The 23,080-nt window shown below is 44.9% G+C and overlaps 1 protein-coding gene across 5 annotated transcripts in view; it reads left to right on the top strand.

The window, feature by feature from the left end:
- pak4 (p21 protein (Cdc42/Rac)-activated kinase 4) overlaps window positions 1-15,453 on the top strand; it is a 33,792-nt gene extending 18,339 nt beyond the window's left edge. For all 5 annotated transcript variants that reach the window (XM_034098076.2, XM_034098073.2, XM_034098077.2 and 2 more), the window contains exons 2-11: window positions 4,530-4,757; window positions 5,382-5,584; window positions 5,679-5,889; window positions 6,084-6,302; window positions 6,979-7,428; window positions 8,416-8,549; window positions 9,255-9,381; window positions 12,949-13,074; window positions 13,168-13,302; window positions 15,063-15,453. In XM_034098076.2, coding sequence (XP_033953967.1) covers window positions 4,557-4,757; window positions 5,382-5,584; window positions 5,679-5,889; window positions 6,084-6,302; window positions 6,979-7,428; window positions 8,416-8,549; window positions 9,255-9,381; window positions 12,949-13,074; window positions 13,168-13,302; window positions 15,063-15,218 — 1,962 coding nt within the window. In that variant the 5' untranslated portion in view covers window positions 4,530-4,556 and the 3' untranslated portion in view covers window positions 15,219-15,453. The remainder of the gene's footprint in view (window positions 1-4,529; window positions 4,758-5,381; window positions 5,585-5,678; window positions 5,890-6,083; window positions 6,303-6,978; window positions 7,429-8,415; window positions 8,550-9,254; window positions 9,382-12,948; window positions 13,075-13,167; window positions 13,303-15,062) is intronic.
- Window positions 15,454-23,080: the final 7,627 nt, after the last annotated feature.

Genomic DNA, 23,080 nt, shown 5'->3' with positions numbered 1-23,080 from the left:
CACCACCAAGAAACGCCTCCGCCCGGCTTCTCTGGGCCCGAGCTCATCTGAGATGGACTGATGCAAAGTCAAAAAGTGTGCTGGGTCTGATGAGTCCACGTTTAAATAGTTTTTGTGCACGTTACTAAATGGTGCAAAGCAAGCAGGACAGTAGTTTATACACCAACCCACCTACCAATTTCTAACATTTTCACACAAATGTAAGGGTCGGAAACAAACAACTCTGTCATCTGTTTTGACCCTTTGCCATTGTGCTTTTGGACATACCCAGGCATACGTCTGTGTTTATGAATCATTAAGCAAAGTCAAAGTAAAGCACCCTTATGAGTTTTGATCTCTTTTCAGTTCCAGCCACACCTGTATCTTTGTAGCTGGTAATAGGGTTGTGACAGTCTTTTTCTGAGTGTGACCACCCGTGCACAGCACTTGAGTGATGCTAGAGCTTATCAGCCTGCTCTGGCCCACTGAGCGGACAGGCTGCCGTCTCACTGTTCAGCCACGCATACATGAGAGAGGCAGGGAGACAGGGATGAAAAGCGGGAAGAGGGTGGGAGCCTATTAAAAGGGCAAGGAGAATAGAAAGAGAGTTTGAGGGTAGTGGTGGGGGGGGTGATTCGAGATGGACTTTGAGTAGGCGGGAGGGGAAAACACAGGGAAGCCATAACTCCAGTGATTGTTGTGTTCAGGGAGCGGTTCTGCTTGTTGGTCTCTGCGAGAGGAGCGGTCCTTTATAGCTTCTGGTTGACTCGGTGTGTGAGAGCATTGAGAACGAGTGTGTGGCAGAGTGCAGCAGTGTTGCTCTTCCGCTGTATGTATCCTCCGGTTAAAAGCTGTGCCGGTCCACATCCATATGTGTGTGACATTTACAGTAAGCCCTGTTGTTTAAGCCGACACAGTTTAGTTCCAAGTAGATGCAATAATTGGAACATGATATCGGCATTTCTCAATTGGAATTGAAAGTATTAAATGTTAAATGTTTCAAATATTGGTAAATGTGTCATATTTAAAGAAATGTGTCTCCACAATTTTATTTTTGAGTAATATTGTTGTGAAATCTAGTTGAGCATCTATGCAAATGATCTTAACAGGTCCTTAAAGTTGAAAACTGGACATACAGGCAGCTATTCAACATTGTGGGGAAATTGGGTATTACAGTCACCTACAGAAAGAGTGATTTGTGAAGACCTGCTTTGAGTCTTTTGCTTCTGGAGCCATTTGTTAGTTCAGTCTTTCTTTCCTTTTAAAACGTGTCGGTAAGAGCAGACACCGTGTTGTCTGACACTGGTTTCCACTTCCTGTTTTATGGTGTCGGGGTTATGGAGAGGGTTGTGGTCAGCTGTTTGTGCCGGGGGGATTGACCATACACCTGCTTCAGCTGTAAATCACTCTCCCTGGCTAAGTCCCTGGAGAACACTTGTTCCCTAACACCTGTCCCACTCTCTATCCGTGGGTCCAAAGGCCCATATACTACCACACATACTAGTACATTTGATATCAAACTGAATTAGCCATAATCTTTAGACTCAAAATACTGACTTAATAATCTGCTTTAATTTACATTTATTTACATTCTCATCTTTTACATTGGTGTGCTGAATGGGCTGTATAAAAACCAGCTTGTATCACATTCATGTGCATCTATCGTCTCCAGAGCTGCAGACCCAGATGTGAAGCCCTCCCACTCTTTGTGTATTCCTACTTCAAACAGTGAACTCTGAAAACACACACTGAGGTCAGAGCTCTGTAATCTGGTAGCTCCTTGCCTTCGTAACATGGACACTTGATTGGCTGGTCTGGCTCGTGACAGCAGCAGCAGTAACATCTTGTTTTGCCCCTCAGCTCTTCAAGCTAAGAGTTGCAGAAAGAAGCCATGCATTTGAATGCAGCAATCCTCCATGATGCCCCCCCGCCATGTCTGTGACTCTGAGACGCACGATGTCATTCTCAAGACCTACGTGACTGATTTACGCTTTGTTAAAGCTCCTTTCAATAAAACATCACAACTCAAAACATTAACTGACAGCTCTAACTAGTCTCGTCTTGCCCATCGTGGTTCTAATCATCGGTGCCTGCATATACAAACGTATTGGTGCATGTACTCCGTAGGTAGTATGATTTCTCCTGCCACCTATCCAGTTGTCATCAGGTGTTTCCTTCTAGAAGGCAGTAGTTGCTATGTGTCCCAGAGCTCACATGCATTGATTGGCTGTATTGCTGTCTCAGTCAAACACTAATGATAGTCCTGCTCAGTGATGTACACCCTCGGCTCTGTCACCACACTCATTAGGACTGGGAGAGGCATTTATCATTAGTGCTGTAACCCCTCTGTTATTACATGCTTTTGCTAGGGCTACAGGATCCAGAGGTGTAGCAGGGTGGAGCAACTGCACATGTCATGTGTTGTGGAGCATGGATCATTTAATGATGTGCAATCACTTTTTAAATATGAAGAAACTGGCATTGCATCAAGAGTGAACAATCTGATTTAATTTATTTTGAAACATGTCTATATATTGTGTTCGACCTGCTGCAGCTTTATTCACCACACATCTAAGGAGGACCGTGAGAGCAACATGTGTCCACAGATGGGGGCGCTCTGTCGCAGGAAACTCACTTTGATATACATTCTCAGTATAAAGGCATTAGATATTAGTTTAGAGGCCAAGCGTATCAATTAAGGTTCATGATGAAGGCCCCATGCCTGAGGGTAACAGGTGTTTGTTTCGACCTTACATTTGTGTGAACATGTTATAAATTGGTAGGTGGCTTGGTGTATAAGCTACTGCCCTGCTTGCTTTGCACCATATAGTAACCACAAGTCAAGTGCACGTGAAATATATCCATATTATCAATGAATCCAGATGTTTGTGTTACTGTTTTTAGCAGAGTTGCAGTTGTGTGTTGTTGGCTATGGTGTGTTCCTGGGCGGGTCCTGCTCGACTTCAAACCCTCCTGCTGGTACTAGGCTTTATTAGTGCTGCACACTGAGCTCTGCAGCATGACTCAGGACCTCTAACTGGTGACCCGCCCAGATCCCCCTTTACTCGGCTCACCCACCCGCCGTCCTCCTTCTACCCCTCACATCCGTGCATTTATCCATCGTCTTGTTTTAGACTCCCTGTTTTCTGTTCTTTGACGCGGTGTTTGATAGAAAACCTGTTTTCTGTTCTTTGACGCGGTGTTTGATAGAAAACCTGTTTTCTGTTCTTTGACGCGGTGTTTGATAGAGAAACAATAAGAGAAGGCTCTGGCAGAACTCCACGGCCCCTCCGCTCCTGTCGGCCCCTCTGGTCAGCAGCCCAGCAGGGCCTGCTTTTGCTCACAACACACTGATCCCTACCCAGCCTCTGTTTGACTGCTGGGAGGGTCTCCTTTGATTCCCGCTGACGAGCAGCACGCTTTCGACTCAGTGTGCTCCGTGTTAAACAGGATAGTTTGTGATTTCAGAAGTCTTCTACATCTGCAGGTTAATTATTCAAGCTTCCACAACGGCAGCAGAATCATTCTGTTGTACTCATCATGTGGGTTCGTACGTGATGAAGCATTTGCTCTGATCATTGATTTATGTCTGTGCAATGTGTGGCAGGAGAAACGGGTGCATTTCAGAGGGCAACACTGGACGTGTTTATGTTCCTATTTTGCAGGACCTCTTACCCACACTTCCCCAGAGATAGAAACAATCGTATGAAAAGTACGGATGTTATAAATAAAACAATTGAATAACACTAATATCAGTTATTGTTGTACTTTTCCTCCAGTGACATCTCACAATGTCTTCTGTGGCAAGGTGCCTCCTCGTTGATATTCATAACACCTCGCCATAAATGCCATCCTTGTTGCCGCCAACAAATATCAAGTTGTCCTCAAAGGTAAATGTCACCATGTTTAGCTACCAGGGCTAGGAACACATCCTCAGAGGCGTCCTCCCACTTCCCCTGGAGAATGATACATAACAAAGGAAGGGTGCTTCTGGTTTATGTTGCAGCCAGCGACTGTCAACAGCAGACTGGACTGTAGTCAGTCTACTACATACTACACAATAGTGTGTAATACAGGAAGTTGCACAGAGTGACGGTCATAGCAGCATGAGGCGGGAAGGAAAGCTGCAAGTGATGACGAGGACATGTCTGGTTCAGGTTGCCGCTGTGGTGTCACCCCCTTCAGGCTGGTTACGTTGTTGTGCCCATTAGGAGATGCTGGAGCAGTTGTCCTGTCATTAGTATTTAGAGGTCAGCACTGAGCCTATTGTTGGGCCTGCTGATGACCTTCAGCTAAAGGTCACATCTGCTTTAACGCCAGTTCACAGCGTAGTGCTCAATGGGCTGAAATAAACAAGTTGGACGGTCATTCATTTCCTGAACTGCACATTTGTTGTCTAATGGTGATGTGAGTTTTGCAAATACAAGTAGTGAGAGACATCTGAACTTCTACCGTAGTGCATGTTTGGCTTGGTTTACCTATGCCACAAGACTTAGATGTATTCCCAGTCTTCCTGCTAACCATGCTCTCTTCTCTCGCTCCTCCTGCAGGTCTGATGCTAGGCTGCAGCCGCCATCATGTTCACCAAAAAGAAAAAGTCTCGGATCCAGATCTCCTCTCCATCAAACTTTGAGCATCGCGTTCATACAGACTATGACGAGCAGGAGCAAAAGTTTGTCGGCTTGCCACGGCAATGGCATTCTCTCATCGAAGACACTGCCAAAAGGCCGAAGCCCTTCATCGACGCCACGGTCATCACGACTGTAGAGCCTCGCAAGGTGGGGAGCAAGGAGTCGAGTCAACGATCAAGTCATGGGCTTGTAAAGCGAATGTGTTAAACATACCAGCTGTATTTTCACTACATTATTCAACACTGTCGTTGGATGATGGTTTAATTACATTTGAGATCTCAACATGTCACCAAAATGTCACTTCTCCAAAAAAGAACTAAAGGAGAAATACCAAATGAACTCACATGGAGAAAACCAGATAATTACATTAGAGAACAACAGAGTTAGTGAAAAACGATTGTCATCAATTCTATTTCATCCCAACTCATGCGTGCTGCTCCAAGGTGCTGATGTTAAGCTACCCAAGACATCTACTTGTTATCTTAATTCTTAGATATTTATAAAGTTGGTAGATCTACTTGTTATCTTAATTCTTAGATATTTATAAAGTTGGTAGCACTTAATGAAATTATTATCTGTAAAGTTGTGTATGAATGATTTTATTCTGTAACTAAATAGATTTTCTTTTACTGTGAATAGAATCATATAATAGTGCCAATTCCTCACTCATACCACTTTTAAATAGATGCGTGGTTTTACCAAAGTGGCTAATTGGGATGACATCATGTTCACTATCCACAAAACAAATTGAATTATTTTTAATATCTGCAGACAATTGTGCGTGGCAGCAAGCTGGGAGTGGACGGCTCTCTGACATGGCTGTTGGATGAGTTTGACACCATGTCTGTGACGCGCTCCAACTCCTTGCGACGAGGCAGCCCCCCAATCCATCCTCGCAAGGACTCGGGCTCTTCAGGAGGAGGGGGGCAGGAGAACGGAGATCCTCACCACAGACACCACCCACACCCGGACAGGTACAGAGTCGAACTGCAGCATCTTGTTGCAGATGTTATGTCAATACCAGCCGACGAGGCATTCCACCACATGTTTCTGATTTCTGTTTCTCAGAGACCGACCCAGACCAGACCACCATGCAGGTGGAGGGGACCCCCGCCAGGGTCCACGTGCACTCCGCCCTCCTCAATGGGAGGAGGGAGGTCAGGATCGGCCTCAGCAGCAGCCCCGGGGCCAAGAGCCCAGCCGGGCCCACAGGGATAGACCGGGCTCCGGGCCCCCTCCCCCACCTCACAGAGACAGAGAGCACCGGGACCGGGACCAGGTGGGGCTGCAGCTTCACATTTATTGATGATGAGATCTAGTAATTGCTGTTTACAGGACTCAAATGGCTCTTTTTTTATCTATGCGATGAACACGCTCATCTTTGTATATCTCACATTGATATATCCTTACACTTCCACCACCCATCTACCTAATGATCCGTCCATCTCTCCACGAAACCCTGCCTCTTTTCAGATGGATCAACCAAGTGACCAAAGGCCCAAGTCCAGCTACATGGTGCGGGACGGCAGCCCTCAGTCTCCCAGGGACAAAAGGCCTCTCTCTGGACCTAACATCTGCACGCCTAACCTGCCAGCATCAGAGGGGGTGATGAAGACCACACAACCCAACACACGGCCATTCAACACCTACCCCAGGACGGAGAGTGAGGGCGGACGCAGCCCCACGGGACAGGTATGGACAGAGGGAGGACAGCCCAGAGGGAAGCTATTGGCCGAGAGAGAACAGGCAGACGGGTGCAAATTGAGCAGCTCTTATCGCCTTGCTCTTTGTTCAGCAGTCAGCGAAGCTTGGGAGAGAATTCAAGCAGTTTTTTTAAAAACACAGCTTTATGCCAAATGGCTTTAAAGAATGATGTAATGAAAGCAAATGTAAACTATTCAGACAGTTCAGAGGGAAATGCTCTTACAGATGTTATCTTTTGTTGGATTTGAAATGAACAGTAGATCCAAGATCTTCCCACAGCATGCACACCCTCTGATCTCCTGTCAGGTCACTTTGATCCCCAGCCAGCAGGTTATTGTTCCATTTGATCAGTTCGTGTCTTTTGCATACATTGAAAGTACTTGGGTTTTCCAGGTATTTAATTTGCTAGTATACTCTTAGACAGACAAATCTTTTTTGTAATTTTATCTATAAAAAGTTGTTTTCTGGCAAAATGAATATATCTTGTGAAATCAAATTCCATATTCTCTAACAGGGGATTCATTCCATATTGCCCCTTCCTACTACACACATGGGGTATTCATATTCTATATAAATAATACATCTACAACGCCTGAAAGACTATTTGCTGTAGATTGTTACACTCGGCCTATGTGGTGTTTGTGACGAGGGTCTCTCTTTGCAGCCTGTGCGACACCATGAGTCTCCTCAGAACGGCCCCTCCAGCGGCTCCTCTCGAGGATCCTCCAGCTCCAAGCCCCCTGTAAGCCTCCCTCATCACACATCCCATCCCAGCCTGACCCCTGAGGCTACCCAGCACCCACACACCCCTCACCCAAGCGTTCCAGCCCCCCGGCCCCCAGCACCCTCTGGTGCCCCGGCCCCGGGTGCTCCGCCCCAGGGCCGCTCGCCGCAGAGGGAGCCCCAGAGGGTTTCTCATGAGCAGTTCAGAGCAGCGCTACAGATGGTGGTGGATCCTGGTGATCCGAGGACCTACCTGGACAACTACATCAAGATAGGGGAGGGCTCCACCGGGATCGTCTGTATCGCCACGGTGAAGACCACCGGGAAGCTGGTGGCTGTGAAGAAGATGGACCTGAGGAAACAACAACGCAGAGAACTCCTCTTCAACGAGGTGAGACTTGATGCTCTCGTGAAGGCTCTGGTTCAATGTTCTTTCTCTTTACCAATGACGCCTCACCCAAATGAAAAATCTGAAACTGAGAATTGTAAATATTTGTTTGATATCAAAAGTTCTCTTGTGTGTGCTTACCGTCTGTACACGAGATATCATTGAACAGATAAGACATGGTGCTGGTTAAATCTATGATGTTTTCTTTATTAGGTACACCTTTACAAATGATTGCAACTCAATACAACAGCTCTGTCATAAAATAAACAGAAACAAGTTAGTAGTCTTTACATTTTGTTGGCATGCGTGGAAATGTTTACATGAAGTTAATATGTATGACTGAAGTCATAGTTGAACTGGACTACATTACATTTAGACATTCTTCCAAAGGGTTTTTCTGCCTCCTAACTCATGTGAATATTAGAAACGCCTCTTAATGTAATGCTGGACAGAACACGCACATCACTACACCTCTATACAACTATAAGACCGGTCTGTACACTTCTGACAAGATCCTGAAGACCAGAACAGAACTATGGCTGTCTTTCTTGTGCTAAGATCTATACGTGTGAAGAGTCAGCTCCTTCTTACCTCAAGCTTATTTTGGAGTTATAGAATTCACAAATAAAGACAGCAGCCCGTCTCACACTCGGCTCATACAGCCTTTAAACGATGGAACACGTCTGACATAATGGGTCAGAACTGCTCTCAGTAGAAATGAGGTGGTGCAGCACACAGCTCCACTTCACACTCACAGTTGCTCATTGACACTTTTAGTCACTTTCAAGCTACAGTGTGGTATCAACAGCAACATCAGCACACACACACACACACACACACACACACACACACACACACACACACACACACACACACACACACACACACACACACACACACACACACCCTACCTGCAGGGCCTCTCTTTTGAGTCCATGTAATTCAATTATACCTTCACCGTGTTTCCATCTGTTTCCGTGGTGACTGCAGGTGGTGATCATGCGGGACTATCACCATGACAACGTGGTGGAGATGTACAACAGCTACCTGGTAGGAGACGAGCTCTGGGTCGTCATGGAGTTCCTGGAGGGAGGAGCTCTCACTGACATTGTGACGCACACCAGGTGAGAGAAACCTTTAATGCCTTTAAACTGTTATTATGTAGCAGATGTTAACCACTGTATGACCTTTTATTCTCTCAAATCTCATTTGTCTTACATCATTTCAACCGGTTACTGTATAAATCCCGCTTCTCCGTTCATCTGTATTCTGCTTTCAATTTGAAATCCCCAATTCAGCAACATCGTGTTTTTCCACAAGGGGGCGGTGTTGCCTTATTTATTTTCTTCATTAATAAAATGAGCAATACTACAGTGTAAAAAGACTCTGTTTCTAGTCACAGTCATGCATTCTTACTTAAGTAATAGGCCCATTTCAATTTATGCAATTAATGTCTATTCACTTAGTTGTTATAAAGCAGGTGCTCATGTAATCACTGCATGTACTGAGTGAAACGTATTCCATAATAATGTATTTTATAATCCTCTGAAAATACTAAAGCTGTCACTTGTAAAGTAGGGACAACTAAATAAAGGAACAAGTGAAACACAAGAACATCACAATTGGACTTGAGTAGATATATTAACTTACGACCATGGTGTGTCATTTTACATTATCTGTTTAATTGTCATTCTCAGTTGTAATTGAGTGTTTCCTCTCTTGGAGCCACCAGTCATTAATACGGCTTCAGAGATGACTGTAGAGGGAACCTGAATCAAGCGGTGTTGATAGAAGTGCATACAACGGGTGTACATCTGTGTGTCCTGCAGGATGAACGAGGAGCAGATCGCCACGGTGTGTCTGTCTGTCCTGAAGGCGCTGGCTGTCCTCCACACTCAGGGTGTGATCCACAGAGACATCAAGAGTGACTCCATCCTCCTCACTCATGATGGCCGCGTATGTACCACACTGTTCACACTGGATACACACGCCGTAGTTCTCTTTAGAGGCGTTTCAAAGGCATTAAAGCTGCCTCCTTTTCAGTGCAGGAGTGCAGAACATCTGCCCTGAGCTGCCCAGTCAGCACAGAGAGGCCAAGCGCTTTAGTAGCAGCAAACATCACTTTTATCAGTCGAACCACAACAAGCCTTTCTTCTCAGACACCTCGGGAAGCCATAGAGGGACACGAGCAGGTGTAGGGAGTAACAATATGTTTCATTGAAAGGATCAAATGAGCCAATCATCATGCAGCGATCATTTCTGCCCTTCCTGCTTTGAGATGTGACGTGCCTGTGGTGCATCTCACATGCCTGTGGTGCATCTCACCACAGCAGCAGCAGCAGCTCCTGGCATAACGTCACAGGCTGTTGTAAGAATGGAAATACATGACTGTGCTGTCTTTGTTAACCGCTCTGTTAAACTGGGAGTGTCTCCGGCTCACTTCCTGACCATTTGAAGGCAGGTCTCTGCTTAGAAGTCGTTTCTTGTGTGTCATAGTCCTCCTCGTCAGATGTGAGGTTCTTGTAGTTACTTACATATTTGCATTTTATGCAGCTTTATACTTCTACACCTCTCTTTGAGGTAAATATTGTACTTTTCCATCCCTGTCCTTTAGTGTAAAAAAACACATAACTCCAGGTGTGTTAATTTTGAGTTTTCGTAATGAAGTGTTTTTTATGTGTTGAAAAAATATGTATAGTTTTTAATCTAAATAAAAGCCTCTCGGATCAGCTGTAAAATATGTGTAGCATACTAAAGAATGAAAATGCTTGTTCTAGCACTGTGTTTTAGTACACAAGACCGTGACTCAGACTCGGTGTGTCAGATGCTGCTGAGTGCACAGAGGAGTGCTTCTGCCGAGTTGAGCTTTTAACCACAAGGCCGACGATTTGTGGCAAGTTTTCTGCTAGATGTCGTCAGCTCATGTGAAACTGGTGTCTTGTTCACATTGTTGCATCACAAAGATGACAAATGATGTAAATCATGTGTCATGTTCTGCCAAGCGTAGCGCGTCCTTTATTTGTTAACCAATTTCTAATAGGTTAATAGGTGTCTCAGTCTCTTGCACCACCACATATAATGTCTTGTTTGTGCAAGTCACAGACGTGATGCTAAGACGGCCTAAGGTGTGAACCACAGCCCTTTGATGGCAGCTGATGAGTGTGTGGCTTGTCTTTATGAGCTGTGGTGTACAGCAGTATGCATGTGTGCCAGAGAGGCCCCTGGGACACTGAAGGGCTTCGTCAGCATTGTTGTCCTCTGTGAGGAACAGGACAAGGCAGGGGCTCTTCATGTTGCTCATACTTAAATGTGTTTACTAGTGATTAGGGATGCACGTTATTGGTTTTTTGAAACCGATACCGATAACTTCCTGCTTCTCAAGACCGATACCGATAACCGATAATAAAAAAGATTTACGCCATGTGTATTTTTTTTCCTCGGCCGCCCCGTAGCTTCAGAGCGCATCGAGTTTAAAATACCATCTACAAGCTGATGCTGACAGCCCCGCTCCTGCCGCCCGCTTGTGGCAGACCACACTTCCACGCTCACCGGCAGGCACCGACTGGCCATCGGGAGGACCGGGAGGGTGTGTGTATGTGTGGCCCGAGCGAGCGAGAGAGAGACCTACGTGCATTGTTGTTGTTAGCATCTGGTGCTAGCTAGCTGCGCTAACGGATATAAGGAGCTGTTTAAATGAAAACAGAGGAGCGACATTTCGCCACAACTGCGCCGAGCACTTGACTTTATGCAGGAAGCCAGACAGTGGGACATTGTACGAAAAGTCAGCACACTCAGCACGGATACATGAACATGATAGCAGCTTCCAGGCAGCTCCCGTCCGAGCATATGCCTTGAGTTGCACATAGCTCCAGCGCGCGCGCATATGTTATGGCTTTACGGTTGTCAGTGCCATTACACACACACACACACACACACACACACACACACACACACACACACACACACACACACACACACACACACACACACACACACACACACACACACACACACACACACACACACACACACACACACACACACACACACACACACACACACACACACACACACACACACAGTATTGTATTATTGTCTTCGTACGCTTTTAACACACCATCATGGCGATGTGTCAGGTGACTGATCAGGTTCGAAGTATTAGGGAGCGCTGGATTTGTGAAGAACTCCCCTCTTCCTAAACCACTAATACCACAGTACTGGCAAAACGGGAGGAGCCGAGTGAAAAACAAGCGCCCCTCATCCCAATCCACCCACACTGCAGTATTTTTTTCCTTTTTTTACCCAAAAAAAATATTGTATATTATCGGGGCTATTAATACTGGTATCGGGTTTATCGGGATGACGTCATAATTCCTAATAATTATCGGTCTGATAATTATCGTGTATCCCTACTAGTGATCCTTATGACATGGAAAGGTTTGTTCTATCTTTTTGATTTGCATGGTGCAAGTATACTTTCCCAGTCCTGTTATTTCCCCCCTGTGCACACACACCAGTGTTTCTAATGGTGGCCGTTTCATGTAACCGTGTATACGGGTCAGACATTACAAACGGAATGCCAGCACCCAATGTCTTAAAGAATACTTTGAAATAGGAAGCAGTTGATGTTTCTTTATGTTTATATCACTGTTGGTGGTAGATTAATTTGTAAACACTGAACTCAATTAAAGTTGTATCAAATATTTTGAGTTACATAACAGCAGGCTGCTGAGGGCAGGTGGTGTGAGGTGGGTCTGAGGGGCCGGGAGGGGAGGCGGACCCCACCAAGCCTGATGTGGTCCTCGTCAGTAGGGCGGTGTATCTGATGCAGCTGTGTGACCACGGTGTGAAGCCACGGTTTAACTCGAGTCTGTCCGGTTACAGTTGAAGCTTCTCGTGCTTCCCACCAGTGGCAGACACACTGAAACTGTGTCTTGCTGTGTTAGCTGTTTGTGTTGCACCACTTCTCATAGTGGGTTTGTTTAATTTCTCTGTCTGAGCTATCTGAGGCTGACAGTGAGCCCTGTGGGCCTTATCAAAGCTCTCAGGCCGTGCAGAGTTCCTTAGAGACATGGCAGCAGAGAGGAATGCCATGGAGTGGACGCCTTGACGATGGAAGCATAAGCTGAGCCTCGGATCATATTTATCTCCATGTTGCAGGAACACACCTTTTTAAGTCTTATACTTTTCCTCATCGTTATGTAACCTAAAGTCAAATGTACCCTGCTGAGAAAAGCTTCTGGACCGTTCATCATCATCCCATGCTTCATGTCGTTTTCAGTCTATCTATATTTTTGTTATCCTTTGTATACTATAATTATCCTCCGTTGGTCTTTTGTAACCAAACGACATGTCTGTCCCTCGCGAGACGCCCTTCTCTGTTGTTGCTCCAAGTGTATTCAGTGTAGGTATGCTCTGATTCTAAAAACCATTTGTCATCAAGTTATTTACTTTCTAGGGGAAATAATCTCCACTTTCCTCATCATACGGTTGTTTTCTTTGTGCGTCTTGTTCTGCCTCCAGGTGAAGCTGTCAGACTTCGGCTTCTGTGCCCAGGTGTCTAAAGAGGTGCAGAGAAGGAAGTCTCTGGTTGGAACGCCGTACTGGATGGCACCAGAACTCATATCCAGACTGCCGTACGGGCCGGAGGTAACACTCGCTCTCTGTTCATGTTGAACCGTCTCTTCTCGTGGTGACTCTCTCTCTCTCTCTCTCTCTCCCTCTCTCCCTCCCTGTCTCCAGGTGGACATCTGGTCTCTGGGCATCATGGTGATAGAGATGGTGGACGGGGAGCCGCCGTACTTCAATGAGCCGCCGCTCAAAGCCATGAAAATGATCCGAGACAACCTGCCTCCCAAACTGAAGAATCTGCACAAGGTACCACGACAGAATGTTGCAGAGCACTTCATGTGAAGCATCACCATTATCATCATCATCATCATCATCATCATCATCATCATCATCATCACACAATAACACAAATGCTGTACAAATAAAAGAGACTTTTCGAGGTTGGATTATAAGCTGTGTTTCGGTAATGGGTTGAGTAATCTAAGACCGTGTTGTTCTATGCCTTTTGTAGTGGCTTAAAAGTGTCAATAAAGAAATGGCGAAGGTCCCAGCTGGACTACTGATAACGTTTTATCAACATAAGCACTAAGACAAGTACATAAAGCTTTGATAAGGCAGACACCAGTACAGGGGGTCCGCGGGGTCTTACAAAGTATTACAAGTTGATAAATCAATTGAGTGAAAATGAAGGCTATTAAAAGTATTAAAGGGCATTTCCCAAGGTGTTAAATGCTGTAGCTTGTTTTCAGTCCGTGTCTGAAGGGTCCAGAGAGCTTGTGTTCTGCAGGCTGCCTGAGTGTGGTCACGGCGTGGGTGTGTCGTGTGATTCTGTGGAGTTTATTGATGGCATCCCGTTGGACGTCATCTGAACAGGACATGGCACGCTCACTGCTCGATAACACGAAGGTCCGTTTACGCCGGTTGTTAAGCAACATCGTTACGGGGAAATGCAAGTCTGCGTCTCTTGGGAACAATGGCTTAATCAAATACTATTTTCTAATGGTTTCTTTTTCTAATAAACCTTGCATTGGGTTGGTCACACAATTCATTCTCTTGTGCTTTGGTTAGGGTTGGTTAGTTTAGCTGTGCTATCTTACAATCAAACTGCAGATGTGATGTATGTGCAGTACGGGCTACTGTCAATGGGCTACACGGTTAGCCCTGGGTCGTGCAGCCTGAGGGCTACAGGCACAAAGGACTGTGCGAGCGCTGGGTGCTGTGCCGAGGAGGGCTGAGGCTGAGCTGCTCTTCTTCACTAGCTCTGCATGGAGGGATGAGTCTGAGCTCCTCTTCTTCACTAGCTCTGCATGGAGGGATGAGGCTGAGGCTGAGCTCCTCTTCTTCACTAGCTCTGCATGGAGGGATGAGGCTGAGGCTGAGCTCCTCTTCTTCACTAGCTCTGCATGGAGGGATGAGTCTGAGGCTGAACTCCTCTGAGAAGAACAGCTGGCTCTGTCCCTTCCTGAAGAGAGCACCAGTGTTGTCTGACCAGTACAGCTTATTGCCGCACTGGTCAGACAACACTGGTGCTGCTGTTCCTCAGTGTTGCTGACGTTGAGCTGGAGGTAATTGTTGTCAAAGCAGCCGACAAAGTTCTCCACCAGTGACTGTCGATACAACAAAATAGCCGGATTTCTTAATGATTGAAACGGTTAACATGGGAATATATCTGATGGAGAAATGTGGTTCCTTGGCTGTGTATGTGTGCATGCAGGCAGAAACCATTAGTCAAAAGGATTTAATTCAATGTCTGACCAGAACTGGCAGATACATACATATTGATTTTATATATCGATATATTACGTTTGTTTCCACAGAAAACAAACTAGATGCAAAGCAGTTAGTAAGGTCTGAATTTGTCTCACTTCAGTCCAAATTCTCTGAGTAGAGATGTTAAGTTATTTATAGTGTGCACCCTTCCATATCACCGGACTGGAGATATCTATAATGTACATGTGCTTTGATTTGATTCACAGCTCTGTCACTTCTCTATTTAAACAAATGCTCCAGGCTAGTGTCATGAACACCTGCATCTGATGACTCTGACTATGCTCTCCCCCGGCCAGGTCTCCCCTCTGCTCAAGGGCTTCCTGGACAAGACGTTGGTGCGGGACCCAGCTCAGAGGTCCTCGGCCAGCGAGCTTCTCAAACACCCCTTCCTGACCAAGGCGGGGCCCCCCTCCTGCATCGTCCCTCTGATGAGGCAGAACAGGATGAGATGAGACCTGTGACACCAAGAGCTCCACACTCTGGAGGGTAGTGTGTGTAGGTTCAGATGGAACACAATATTCCTGCACAAAGAGGGCACAGGGGGCACGGCTGAGAGCTGCAGAGAGGAAACTGGGTGTGCAGGAGTATTCCTTATGTGAATCACTGAACTGGAGAGTACTCTTTCACAAAGAGGCAATAAGGTGGTGTGTGTGTGTGTGTGTGTGTGTGTGTGTGTGTGTGTGTGTGTGTGTGTGTGTGTGTGTGTGTGTGTGTGTGTGTGTGTGTGTGTGTGTGTGTGTGTGTGTGTGTGTGTGTGTGTGTGTGTGTGTGTGTGTGTGTGTGTGTGTGTGTGTGTGTGTGTGTGTGTGTGTGTGTGTGTGTGTGTGTGTGTGTGTGTGTGTGTGTGTGTGTGTGTGTGTGTGTGTGTGTGTGTGTTATGAGTGCCACAATTTGCCTGTCTTGTGATTTTATCAGAATTCATTTAAACATTTAGTTTTAATGGAAGACCTGGAAATATTGTGGCTGTTTTTTTCTTTTCCATTTGGACCTTACCTGGATTTGAAGTGTGGGGGGGGTTTTGCACACCAATCGGATGCTTTGAAGGAGCCGTGAGCCCCAGGCTGATTTTAGGCATTGTCTGGGCAACATTTTAATCTCCCCACTGGACGGTCTGAAGATGAATTCTCTCACTGAAGGGCTTCTCCCGCGGACAGAGCCCAGACCCAGACACTATCCTCATCACACCCAGAACTTACTACTGAGGGAGGACGTCTGCTGACCCAGACATGAGTCGGACAGACTTCATTTTGTAGCCATATAAATACTAGCTTTCTGTTGCAAACATACACTAAGTCAAAAGGTAAACACTGGAGTTGTGGTTTTTTTAAATTTGGTTTGACTCTTATTTCCTCCTTGTTTTCCTGTGTAAGTACAATGAACATAGAGAGGTATATCAATTTGATGTTTTGCTATCTCTTTTTTGTGATTGTTTTATTATTATAATTATTATTATGATTTGTTTCTTGTATTATTTTAGAGAAAGTTGTGATGATTTTTGAAGCACTGTTGACGAGAGATAGAAGCTGCACTCCCGGTTGATTCCAGCACGCAGACGCTAGACTTTAGTATTTCTCTAGACCAGACGGGACGAGTTGTCCATCCACCTCGTGATGAAGACGACACGCCCCCTTAACACTGAATTGACCACAGTTCTGACGACGCTTATTCAAATCCCAGCCCTGGTTTAGCATTTCTCCTTTTTTTATTTTTCGAAGAGTAGGCTGTTCCATGACCTGTTTTTTACTTTATAACTATTTCACCTGGAAGAGGTGTCTTCTGGGAGAAAGTGAAGATGCTTGAATTTGTTGTGAGTCCACGTTTGTTTGGAGTGGTTTTATTCTGTGGTTACATCCTCCTTCTGACGGCCATCGCTCTGCTTCCACACACGCAGAGCGGCTGCTGTTCCAGGCTGCTGCTCCCGATCAGAGCTCATCGCGTTATTCAATCAATTCATCGTTGACTTCCCAGTTAAGGCCTCTGACGAGCGCTCCTGAAGCCCCTCACGGGGGCTTCATTTGTAAACGCTAAAGGAAACTCTTATCGTACTCGGCACGAAGACATCGTGTGAAGATATGCTTCTGTTTGCCTTTCAGTCTCTGCACCATGTGTTCTGTGACGGTGGACCAGTGGGCAGAGGACCGGCGCCTAAGGCACAACACGCTTCTGTGAAAATCAATATGAACACTAGTTAGCAACAGCTGTAATACTAACGCGCACACGAGCCAAAAGAGTAACCCGACCTGGATCGTAGCTCTGCAGCAGTGCAGAGTGCTCCGTTCCTTTCATGACAATATGTAACTATAGCAGGTTTATGTTGTCGGACACAAACACTCATCAGGACATCCAGATCAGTCTCTGCAAATGAAATGTTTTTAAATTCCAGCAGACACTAAAAAGAAATGACTGACACTTCAGGTCTGGTTGTCTGCCCTGGTTCACACTGTACCTTGTAGCGTTGGACGGTCACGTATACAGATGATGGCTGGAGAGAGAGGGCTGTTCCCTCTGAAGGTGGCTTGGCTCAGAGATGCATATCCACACACCCCCCCCCTCGCTGCTGCTGCTTCCGTTCCTTCTGCCTTCTGTTGCAACTGAACAGGAGAGGGACTTCCATTATTAGGATGGCATAGCACAATCGCTGTTGTCATGAACATGTGCTGCTATACATACAGCTGTAGGTATGCACTAATGATACAGAGCACATTCTGCTCTACTCTTCTTGAGCTGATGTGGACCCACTGGCTGAGGGCTCGTGCAGATAGCAGGATGTGTTCCGAGCTAGACTTGTTTTCTAACAAAGATGATCATTCTTGCAAACTGCACAGCAATGATGAGAGATAGTGGATACACCCTGAACGTCCTGCCGGGCATGCAGTCTGTGGGGTGTCCTTGGAGGCCTCTCTGGGTTCCTTAATGCTCTCCTGCTTTAGCAGCAATGTAGCGTCCACTTCCTGAAGCAGGCGTCCTCTGGTTCACAGAGCAGCTCTGAGGCCCTGCAGGCCAAGTGTTGGTTTCTCTTTCCAGTAGCATCCACTGAAGATAGATTCCTGGTAGGCGTCTTTGCACATTTCATCTGTTTCCTGTCTGATGCGTGCCATGACTCACAGAGTGGGAAACATGCTGCGATGCTTCGTGAGGGCTGCGTGGATGATGATTGGCCGAATGACATCACGTATGGTCCAGGTCATTCAGCTTTGGTTTTTTGGTTATGACTTTCTCATTTTATAACCGGCAGAATCTCAAATCAACCATAAGATCTGGACGTATTGATTCTTCACTTCTTCATAGTTCAAATGCGCTGAATGCTGGGAAGTGGATCTGGTGAGCTTCCTGCTGTTCTTCTTGAGAGGACGGAACATGTACACGTTTAATAGCGTAAGAGAACCACTGATGAGACAAAGAAATGAATCCTTTTGAGAATAACGTCATGCTGTATATTATGAGGGTGAAAAATGTGTATTTTTTGAAAAAGAAAGTCATATTTTGCCTACTATTTTTAGATATTATCAAAGCTAAAAGACATTTGAATATGATTCTATGTTTAATGGTTTGGCTCTGCCTCTTTTTCACCTCAACATCCTCAAACATATTATACTAAGGTACTCATTTGGCACAAAAGACGCAGACCACTTGGACATTTGTTTTTCAAAACATATTGTCTTTTCCTCTTAGAATTGAAATTGAAACTTCTGTCATAAAACATTTCGCCTTTGTTTTCAGGTTATTTGGTTTCCTCTCTTGGCCCCATCTGTTACGTGTATGTCCTTACGTTGTGTTGCCAAGAGTCCCACCTGCATGGAGGTCAAGGTGTAAACAAACTGTTATATTATTTGATATGTTTGCTGTGTATCCCACATTCAGTCATTTCTCCTTCGATGATCAATGTGAAAGTCCCTGATGTGTTCTGGTAGTGATGGGTCTTTGGGTAGACTGTAACTACATTGTATGGCCCAGGTTCTCCTGCTGTGTTTGTGTTGGAGGGTCTGTTTGTGTACATATTCATGATTTCTTGCCTTAACATTCACAAACACCACTTGACGGCTGACGGTGTTGACACTACGACTGTTAAAGACGGAGAACAGAGACTTCCATGACGCTTCCTGTCATCTCGCATATCTGAATAAGTGCAATCATTTGTGTCAGAAGTTATGAGAAGATCTTCCTGCTTGATACATTAAAAAGGCTCTCATTGACATTCCTGCTGAGACCACTTCTCACCTCCATTTTCAGGAGCTTCCAATAGTTTTCATTTCTTTACAAGTAGCCAATGAGCACCCAGTGCTGTGTTCAGGGTTCAGTGCCTTGCCTTGCGGCATATTGACCGACATTTTGAGGATTTTGCAGTTACATGAATAGTCTTGCCTCTTGGGAAAACCCCCATTAACTGGTTTCCATAGCGACCGTGTGGTGACTGATGCCCATTGACCACTACTGACCAACCAGCCTGCGCTATGAAATATGTGACAAATGGGTAATTGTCATTGACTTGCCTTTTGTTTAAATGCTGGTATTGTGCAGTATTGACATGTCTTGCCAAACATCCAATTCCAACTGTTCCTGCTCCATCTTGTTTTTGTACATTTCACTGGTATTGTAAAAAAAAAAAAACATAGACTAAACTTTGCAAATTATGCTTCTTTTTTTTTAATACAGATTTTGTAAAAGTCATCCATGGTGTCGGTTTTCTGTTCTTTTTGTCTGTTCTGAAATGTTGTTCTTAACGGACGCCCGCTGACAGGTGCAGCGAAGATGAATTTATTCTCCACTTAGGAAGCTTTAGAGTAAAACATGGTCACACATATTCCACAGGCGAAAGCAGGAAAGAGATGGCAGCTCCATGCTCATCACACATATTGGTGCCAGAGGAAAGTTCTTGTAAATGAAAAACGTGTTTTCTGTGTATTGTGGCCTTTTCGGGACACATCAGTCGTCATCATGCCGAGCTATAGGGGCCCGGTTTTGATCAGAGAGAATTGCTAATGGAGAGAGTTTTAGAAAGGATGTTAATGTGCTGTTAGCACCAAATCAACATGAATACATTTACAGTTGGCATGTTTTATCTTACTGTGATACCTTACATTACTGCAACTCAATAACAGAAACTCTTACAAAGGATTCTAAAGGGTTGATGCCAAAGACAGATTTGTATTTGCCAGCTGAGGCTCGCAATTTCGAAGATGGACACAAAATGTCCAAAGATATCAATATTTTATCAAATCCTTATTTGATTTGCTGCGTGTATGGAAGTGCAATTATATCTAAATACATCTAAACGACACACATGGTGAAGTACCACACCTTGTGCCCCATGGAGAAATGCTCCGCTTATTAAAGCATGTTTTCAATAGGGCCCGTGTGGTTGGTTATTCATTAGATGATGCAGAATCCGAATGACTCAAAGTTTGTCCCTAATTTGGTATCAAACTTTTAAAAGAATAAAAATCATAATCGTAACTAAAGGTTAAATACATGTAGTGGAGTAAAAGTACACCATTTACCTCTGAATTGTGGTGGAGTAGAAGTACAAAGTAGCAAAAAACTTTACTTTACTCTAGTACAGTACTTGAATTAATGTACTTAGTTACTTTAAACCACTGGTAAAATGATACCGATAGCGGGTGCTAGTAATATTAAAACGTTATTTCTACATTTCTGTTGACATGATTAAAGAAAACCCTCCCAACAAGTTCTCTACTTTTAATCAATGTACCTCCCCAGTGTTGGATATTAAGGCCTTAGTGGAGAATCATCCTTTAAAGTCACCCAACTGAATAATAAGATGTGTGATAAAGATCCACATGCTGCGTGGTGAGCTGGAGCTGCTCTACACAAACCAGCAGCTCTATTCTCTGCTCAGCAGCACGCTTTATTTATAGCACTTCCGTCAAGTCAGTGGAAGTGAGTGAGCAGCAGAGCTGTAATACTGCTGCTCCACTGTGTGTGTTACATTACATTCTTTCACACACACACATACGGGTTTTGGGCCGAGGGCGACACCGTACTTCCGATATGCGCCATTTCATGCGAGGTGCAAGCAGAATATCCTAGTCTATTGCCTTAATCAATATTAGTCAACTCTAAAATACCACATATATGCAATGGCATGATAATATTATTGTGACAAGTGGGGTATTCACCTGGTGTTTCCCGAAATTAGACGTAGATGCTGCCAAAATCGACCGAAGGCCACTTTCGAGAGTCGTTTTCCATACATCTGCAGGCAGTCTGTAAGGCAAGGCAAGGCAAGTTTATTTATAGAGCACTTTTCAACGCAAGGCAATTCAAAGTGCTTTACAAAACAAAACAAAAAACAAAAAAAATGAAAGACATTAAGCAATTAAACATTACAAGAAAAAGTACATGGATAAAAGTTACAGTGCAGTCTAAGATATGAATAGTTCAAATAAAAGCAGCGACAAAAAGAAAAGTCTTCAGCCTGGATTTAAAAGTAGACAGAGTTGCAGCGGACCTGCAGGTTTCTGGGAGTTTGTTCCAGGTGTTTGGAGCATAATAACTGAACGCTGCTTTACCATGTTTAGTTCTGACTCTGGGGACAGAAAGCTGACCAGTCCCTGAAGACCTGAGAGATCTGGATGGTTCATCATTTAGCAGGAGGTCAGAAATGTATTTTGGGCCTAAACCATTCAGTGCTTTATAAACCAGCAGCAGTATTTTGAAATCTATTCTTTGACACACAGGAAGCCAGTGTAAAGACTTCAGAACAGGAGTGATGTGATCCACTTTCTTAGTGTTAGTGAGGACTCGAGCAGCGGCGTTCTGAATCAGCTGCAGCTTTCTAATAGATTTTTTAGTGAGACCTGTGAAGACACCATTGCAGTAGTCCAGTCTACTGAAGATAAAAGCATGGACAAGTTTTTCCAGATCCTGCTGTGACATTAGTCTTTTAATCCCAGATATGTTCTTTAGGGCAATCGGACAACCCACACAGCTCTAGTTTACGCTGGTAACGACCTAGAGCACACCCCTCAAGTCCAGAGATGTAATCCGAAGACATGCAGCGATTTCTTCGGTCGTTAATTCAGAAAAAAAAACTAGTGCGCTCTGCCTGGCTATGTTAGCTAGCTGTTTATATTAGCACCTCCAGGATATTAGCACCTCCAGGAAAATGGCGTATTTATATATATATATGTATATGTATATATATATATATAAATGTGCACGTTGCATTGTGGGTAGCTCGTGACGTCACTGTGTGAAAGAATTACATTGCATTTAGCTGACGCTTTTATCCAAAGCGACTTACAATAAGTGCGTTCGACCAACAAAATACAAACTTGAAGAAAACAGAATCATACAAGTACATCAGGCTTCATAGAGCAAACACATTTCAAGTGCTACTCAACTGGCTTTCGATAAGCCAGCCCTTTATTAGTATATAAGTGCTTTGTTAATAGTTCTATCGCTCAAAGTGGAGTCGAAAGAGATGAGTTTTCAGTCTGGAAGGTGTGTAAGCTATCTGATGTCAATGGGAGCTCATTCCACCATCTTGGAGCCAGGATAGCAAACCCACGTGTTTTTGCTGATGGGAACTTGGTTCCCCCTCGCAGCGAGGGTGCAGCGAGCCGTTTGGTTGATGCAGAGCGGAGTGCACGTGCTGGGGTATACGGTTTAACCATGTCCTGGATGTAGGAAGGGCCAGATCCATTCGCAGCATGGTACGCAAGTACCATTGTCTTGAAGTGGATTCTAGCAGTTACCGGAAGCCAGTGGAGGGAGCGGAGGAGCGGTGTGGTGTGGGAGAATTTAGGAAGGTTGAAGACCAGGCGAGCCGCTGCATTCTGGATGAGCTGCAGAGGTCGGATGGCACATGCAGGTAGACCAGCCAGGAGGGAGTTGCAGTAGTCTAGGCGTGAGATGACGAGAGCCTGGACCAGAACCTGCGTCGCTTTCTGGGTCAGCTGGGGACGCATCCTCCAGAGTGAGTGTGTGTGTGTGTGTGTGTGTGTGTGTGTGTGTGTGTGTGTGTGTGTGTGTGTGTGTGTGTGTGTGTGTGTGTGTGTGTGTGTGTGTGTGTGTGTGTGTGTGTGTGTGTGTGTGTGTGTGTGTGTGTGTGTGTGTGTGTGTGTGTGTGTGTGTGTGTGTGTGTGTGTGTGTGTGTGTGTGTGTGTGTGTGTGTGTGTGTGATGTTCCTTTCAGGATGAATAATAAGAGCATTCACCTTTCCTTTAAAGTTAAGAATTCAGATAATTCACTTGAGTTAATGTTGCAACATATAAATAATTGGTCACAAAAGTCCTACATTCCTACATACCATTAGCATCAAAATATACTTTAAAAACCAAAGTTTATATTT

The sequence above is a fragment of the Pseudochaenichthys georgianus genome, chromosome 13 (assembly GCF_902827115.2).
Source record: "Pseudochaenichthys georgianus chromosome 13, fPseGeo1.2, whole genome shotgun sequence".
NCBI classification, from domain to species: domain Eukaryota; kingdom Metazoa; phylum Chordata; class Actinopteri; order Perciformes; family Channichthyidae; genus Pseudochaenichthys; species Pseudochaenichthys georgianus.
Note: the sequence above shows the minus strand (reverse complement) of the source record. Positions and strands in the feature narration are given on the sequence as shown.